Genomic DNA, 7,442 nt, shown 5'->3' on the forward strand with positions numbered 1-7,442 from the left:
ACAAATATTACACAAAAATGCCTTTATATGTTTCCCATAAGTGTGGCAGTATCCAGGATTTATCTCTAGAAGAAAGTCACCGATTAGTAATGTTAAAAAGGCCATTTAGAAAACTTAAGTATGGGCTTCTGGATGCTTCAAGTAAAGGCAAACATATCGCATATTTGAAACATGTAGCGATTCTTGAGGGATATGAAACGGGATTGGGGATTGACCGGCTAGTCAGAGAAGAGTAGGTCTCCCAGTGAAACAATCCAGAGCGACTGCAAACCCGTATAGGGTGGGTTCCAGACAGGCACAAACTCCTGCCAGAATGAAACTAAAAATAAAATAAAAATTAAGGACCATACCATAGCAAAACTCCTGGCACTAGGGGGTTCTGGTTTCTTGTCTGAATAATCAGCAATAGCTAACATATAATTATTTAATTTCAATAACCAATTATTAATGTAACCAATGCTGTATCTTGGTAATATCAATATTATAACATTAAAACTCAAAACAATAATCAGAACATCTATTATATCTTATTTCGAGAGAACCAATATAGTAACGGAATTAGCTTTCTAATCGAATCGATAAATGCAATAAATCTTTAACGAATAATAAATAGGGACAATATGTCCACAAGCGGAATACTCGCTACAGTAAATACATGCAACGATACAACAAAAGCATAAAGATAAATAAGGAATGTAAACTTAAATTAATGTTGAATTGGGATAATGCTGTACCTACTATCTTTGTTCCTTATTAACTCGATGCTATTCAAAAGAAATTCAAGAAAGTGAAATCCGAGGTGAAATCTTCAAATGCTTCTTCTTAGTAACGTAATGCAGCATTCTTTGTAAGAATTTGCAAGATACTGGTACTTTATAAATACAAAACTGTCTCCACGTCATACTGAATAGTTGACAGTTATTTTTTATGTTGCAGGTATAGAAACAAATCACGAATAGCGTGTATACTAGTGTGGCCAGATGGACAACCGACTGATTCTAGCATGGATTTTGCGTAAGTATCAAAAGATCATCCCAATTCATAGTGATAAATTTGCATTTCGATGAAACATCAACTTATTTTAACTGCTTATAGTATTTTTTATTTATTTGTTTGCTTCCTATGAAAATACATTCATTTCCATGGTCATTAACCGTCAGATTCGTATACACGCGCTTCGGAGCTTCGTTTTGATGCTTTGCAATCTCGGCCTGCTTGGTCTAAAAAGAATTTCAAGCGCATTTTTACTTTTACAGATTTCAGAGGATCATGATAAATGGGAGAAATATAATTTATGTTGAGCTGAAGGACCACTTCGGTCAATAATACGGCAAAATGTTATTAAGAAAAGTGGTATAGAATATAAAATTATGTCCATATGCATACGTCGGATCATATTTTGCCTTATTAACGAGTGACAAAAAGCGAGTTGATGATTTTGAACTTTCTATCCGTTCGTTCGTCCGATCGTGCGTCGGTCCGTCTGTCTGTGTACATGATAATCCACGAACGGTTTCGAATTTCCTAATTCTGTTTTCAGTAATAGGTAGACAATGATTAAGGGGCTAACTGATTAAATTTTGGTCAATACTCGTCAACCGGAAGTGACCTTGTCGCTCCCTGTCTATATTGGTACAGTTTATTATTTTACTGAAATGTCCCCTTCATAAAAATGATTTTTTCTCAACTGGCATGTTTAGTACTGGATTATTGAAAATCGATAATACTGTTTAATTTTAATTAATTGTTTAATGAAATGATCGATTCACGAAATAACCGATTAATGAAATAATTGATTAATCAAGTAATCGATTAATTGATAGATGACTGATAGATAACCTCCTGCGCGTTACATAGTGACGTGTACAATTTATTTTTTATTTTTGATCGTAATAGTCCAGTATGCAGATAATTTTGACCTGGAAAAGGTGGTGTAAAAGATTTAATGTTTTAAATGGTCCATTTGGGTCCAAATGACATGTATTTGAAGAGAGCGCACCAATTTTTTCCCGACACAACTTTTGGGAGCCAAAAAACCACAAAATGTTTGGACTTTCTGTTATCAGTTTTTCGCTTAAAACTCGAAAATAATCCATATTTTATGAATAACACTTGTATAGTAAATTAAAGAAAACAAAATTCTATCTCGATCAAAAGATGAGCAAACAAAAACGGTCCAAGAGAAACATTTTTACAAGCGACCAAAAAACACCCTTTTTTTCCAACTTTCCTAAGAAACAGAGTTAACCATTTTTTTATGCTCTTAATGTTTTAACTCATTCAGTGCTCTGAAATGGAACGTGAAAAGTGTCTTTGCCATCAAGCATCATAACGTTCCAGTCAGCGTTGTCAAATATTGTCTGGCAGAATGCTTGTGCACTCGAAGTTGGTGTACTCTCAGTGTGAAGGACAGCAGAGGTTTCAAAGAGTGTTCAAAGTAAGAAGCAGAGAAGCACCACTCAAAAGCGGAGAAAGAAACGATCGAGGTCTTGTTGTGGTGATGATGGCCATGCCATGGGCAATGGCTGTACACATCCTTTTCCATGAGTCCCGAACGCCTCCTTTCTCCTTCATTATGATCGTTTGCAACAACACTTTAAGAGACTCGGGAATGACATCATCAACATCGTTAAAGAGTCATTTAGAGGTGGATACTTTTTTGTATCATATACCTGAGATCGGATTTTTTACCACTATCTGTCTGATTATTCAATTCGTCGGAGGTTTCTTTGAGCTAGTTGAAAATGAATTGCATGGCCTCATCCACGTACGAAGTAGGGAAAAAACCTCGTTTCATCTTACTTTTTGGCCTCGACTACAATTTTTTGTGGTATAGTCGGTGGAACGATCCATCAAAGGCGACTAGATCGTTTAATTGACTGATTCGTCCAACAATTGTGTCCTCCCATTCATCCCCATGTTTTTTAGCAGCTTGACGGAACACCTCCTGTGTCTCCAGCTTCCTCAAAATCGTCTGCATTTCCCTCCCCACATGGGAAACTTTGCTGTCTAAAATTTAAAACAAGAGCTTTTGATCTTAGTGTAGGAGTGGTTGCACGTGATGATCCCGCCCGTACAGCAGAACGAATTGTTGCTGCAGCTATCATCCTCGGATTGAGATATTTCTAATAGCAGGATGTGTGAACGCTTACCTCACGTCGGTTCTGCAAACAGTTGGCAATTGACATATTACATACAATGTGACAATTTGAAAACTTACCACCCCCCATATCTTAGTAAATAAACAAGATAGAGAGATAGAGCTTTCCAACAACGTATCACACATGGGGGGTCACTATTTAAGATTTAAAAGTTGGGGTGGCTGGGGCGCAGGGGGTTGGAGGGGGTGCGTCGCCAACTATGTCATTGTGATTCCCCCTCCGAATTACCGAAACGGATTTTGATTTTTTTTAATATCTCGTTTATTTACTAAGATATGGGGGGTGGTAAGTTTTCAAATTGTCACCCTGTATATAATTGTGAATAAAATCGTTTACAGTTCTACACCACCTTTTGCAGGAATCGGCCCTTCTGACTGCTCCGCATACTGGACTATAAGCCCGGAGAGATAGGTCTTCTCTTATGCCCGTTTGCACCGACAAATTTAAGTGGAGCTTAGCTTAAGCGTCCCTTAAAATCCATGGCAACGATTATTGAGACAATGGTTACCATGGATTTTAAGGGGCGCTTAAGATTTAAATTTATCGGTGCAAATGGGCATTATTGTCATAACATTGTTCCGAAATTAATTTGGAAACAACGTTTAGGCGATTACATTTTCATGCCAATACATATTTTACTACATATCTTACTAACGACGAAGAATACAAGTAAAAACGTTTAACACGATTCTCCCAAGCAATTACTTGTAATTACTGATTCTGGTATAAATATACATAATTATTGTGTAAAAAATGAACTGAACACGTATGTACGTGAAAGACACGATTTTTGCTTATTTATTTAAAGATGTACCTATTTTATTTCGTAAGCTTAGTGTATTCTTACATTGACGAGCTTTTAAGGCACCGACTTTCGCTTTATTTCCTGTATTTATATAGAAACGAAAATAAGATTTACTTCCCTTTCTGAGATATTGGAGTTTATTTGACAGCATTTTATCTCACAATATTTTTGATGTAAACCTCCAGGATTAAACGTAAATTTATCCAATTTAACGACATTTTGATTTTCCTGTCTGCCTTCAGTTCAGTTTATCTTTTCCGTAATTTATTTGTTTTTTCCTGGGTATATTTGTTAATTTGACGTAAATACACATATCTTTGTGGGTGGCTGAAGTAAATACGCAGGTAAACTGTAGGCTATGCGTATGATAACCTTCATGTTTTAATGTTATTTACTTTTGAGTCGAATGGATTCAAAATTCACAGGTGCCCTTTTCGCATCTCAACCGGATTGTAAACTTTTTTATTTATAAAAGTATTTAAATGAAATTTGATACATAGGCACTTGGAATAAAGGAAAATCAAATGCCAGTTTCAAAATTTGGTTATGCTCATGCGCAGTGCCAACTTTTTTATTTATGGAAGCTTTTAAATAAAAATTGATACATAGGCGCTTGGAACAAAGGAAAATCTAACTTTAGTTTTAACACTTAGGTTTGCGGGTGCGCAGTTTACGATTACTTTTTTAACTTGTTAATTTTGGTACTCTTTTGTTTCTTGCCATAGTGAAGCATGGACATTTTACCCTCCCTTATTTTTCAGGTATCAAGTAGTATTCATCATTTTAACATACTTGGTGCCCATGGTGTTAATGGTCTGTTGTTACACTGCGATGGGCAAAGTTCTGTGGGGATCTCATTCAATCGGTGAAATGACGCAAAGGCAGTTAGATTCGATAAAGTCTAAACGAAAGGTAAGTGGATTTAAGTTAATTTAATTATTAATTCAATCGTTCAATGAAATTGTGACGGTTTAGCGTATATTCAAGTTCCCAATACTCCGCATTATACAGGGTGTTTCTGAATATGAAGTATAACTACAGAAGGGACTAATTCTTTGTCTTATTTTTATTAAAGTTCTTTATAGACCAAAAGTACAATTAGGAGGTGTATTTATACTTTGGATTAAAAGACTACAATTTTTCAAAAATTCACTGACATGATATTATTTTCTTTGTCAATTCATTCTATCAACAACGCCTATACTTCTTAACCATATTTTAGTTCAACATTTTTGCTTTAACAATTTTATGACTAAATGTTCATATAATCATAGGTCCACAAACGCTTCCTTACTAATCTACAGTTAAGCAGAAGGGCTTACATAATTGATGATATCAATGGTAGTGAAAATTTACAGGGGATTATGTTCCATTTTATACCCCTAAACTTTTTTTGGGTGCACCACTGGTAGATTGTAAAATAAGAATGTGATTTTCCGATTTGTTTGGAAACTTTTTAGTCTCTTGTAATTTTTTTGTATTTGTGACAGTTATCGAAAAAGAAATAAAAATCAATTGTCGGTAGTACCAAATGATACTGAAATTTTTAAAATGGGCCCGGGGGTCCTGGATTTATTTAAATAATTTCTTATTTTTATTAGTTTTGAGAGTTCGCATTTCAAATTGTATCTTGTGTTGGTATATGTTTATAATAATAATAATAATAATAAAATATAATCAATCTCTTCCACTGTCCATTTATTTGTATTGGCAGCAACCTTAAACTGTATCAAGTTGGTGAATCACGGTGATTTTCCATAGAATGTCAATGGCTTAATCCGAATTTTTAATCCAAAAATACATTCGCATGGTTCCGCGACTTCTTTGCAAGACGATTGTGGAACAGCCACTAGATCTTCTGTTATCATCGATGACACATCTCTTTTTTCGCTTTCTTCCGTCAATAACACCCATTTTCTTCTTAGGTCATTGTATTTACTTATTTAGCTTCTGTTTCATTTTCTAGCGTATGAATCGTATCTTGAACATTTTGTATCTCACCCTGAATCATACCTCTTATTCCTTGTTGGCTTGATTCATTTTTAGCTTTAATTTACTGCTGACCAGCTTCCACGGCTACAATTTTAGCTGCCATTGACTGTTGACCGGCTTTCATCTGTTGCATCAAATGCAGAAGTTTTTTTCGACTGGCATAAACTTCCACTAATTGATCGCTTAAACACAACTCCACACCTGCTACCAATGTAACGTAAATTTAATTACGTGATTTATTTATTTACAGTAAATATATAACAGTCTTGAAATGGAATAATTTATATCAGTTGAGTAGTATTTATCACTGACAATTTATATGATAACACGAGCGCATCGATGTTTGGAACTCCCTCAAAACACAATTCCATTTGCTTATGCCTACAGTAAACAACAATCTTTCTAAAATATCTGGAATATTCGCTACAATATATTTTCTATGGATTGTCTGGTTCCGATAGCAACGACAGTACAATGTTCAACGTTGTCCAGGAAGTTAAAGTGCAGGTTTATTTTTTATTTTTTACTTTTGGGGTTAATTCTGTCAATAATGCCGCATCTTTTAGTTCTAAACGTGATAAGGTAACAAGATTCAATGGAGCTCCGTGTGATTTTGGACATACACACTTAATAGATTTTTAGCAATATTTATTTCCATATGAATATTCTGATCTAATGTATACACATGCCTTTTCGCAAGGGATAGTGCCTCTCAATAAATCGCTTTTTAAACCGTCATACCTTTTAGTTAGAAAAATGAACATAGGACTGTTTTTAATCACTATTAGATTACAAAACGTCTGAGAGCGACATTGCAAGAATTCCTGATTGCCTTTAAAAGGCTGCTTTACAACAAACTTTTCAGAAATCTCGTTACGTTGAAAGGTATTCTTAAAATAATTTTCACAATCTCATTCTTCGACGGGAAAAACGTTTAGACGTGATTTACTACAAGAACTTTGTGTATTATGAAAGTAGCTTGCGAATCTTGAGCTAGAAGAACTTTTGAAATTAGTTATGCATATCTTTGACTAACACAATTGCTGTGAGCTGTGAATAATAATACTTAGGTGTGTTACAGATGTCGTTATAGTTGTTAATGATACAAGTTCGATATGAACATCATAATGAAACGCGTATAACGTTATAAACTCGAGGCGTGACGGAGTGATCTTAGTTATACAAGTTTCAATAATAACGTTTATATCGAACGTGTATCATTCAAAATTTAATCTACAACGCTCCAAATAGGTTTTATTCGTTTTCTGAGTTATCTAAACGTTATTGGTAAATTAAAATTCATTTTATCAAGTCCCATACACTAGTGGAGATTTCTAAATCATCCTACTGATCTGTTTTTTTTTCTTTTGGCAGTATCAGCATGTATTACATTGCTACCCTGTGTGTGAATTTTTGGTGTCACTATGTACAGGGTGGTTCAAATTTGTGCTCACCATTGGATTAAATAGGGGCAAAGCTTCCCT

General features: G+C 34.8%; 1 protein-coding gene across 1 annotated transcript in view; it reads left to right on the plus strand.

Annotated features, from left to right (window-relative positions):
• The window catches only part of LOC116165795 (tachykinin-like peptides receptor 86C), an 82,324-nt gene extending 75,273 nt beyond the window's left edge, over positions 1-7,051 (plus strand). Inside the window, exons 5-7 of the mRNA XM_031480476.1 lie at positions 937-1,014; positions 4,728-4,878; positions 7,040-7,051. Coding sequence (XP_031336336.1) covers positions 937-1,014; positions 4,728-4,878; positions 7,040-7,051 — 241 coding nt within the window. The remainder of the gene's footprint in view (positions 1-936; positions 1,015-4,727; positions 4,879-7,039) is intronic.
• The last annotated feature ends 391 nt before the right edge of the window (positions 7,052-7,442 follow it).

The sequence above is a fragment of the Photinus pyralis genome, unplaced genomic scaffold (genome assembly GCF_008802855.1).
Source record: "Photinus pyralis isolate 1611_PpyrPB1 unplaced genomic scaffold, Ppyr1.3 Ppyr1.4_LG3a, whole genome shotgun sequence".
NCBI classification, from domain to species: domain Eukaryota; kingdom Metazoa; phylum Arthropoda; class Insecta; order Coleoptera; family Lampyridae; genus Photinus; species Photinus pyralis.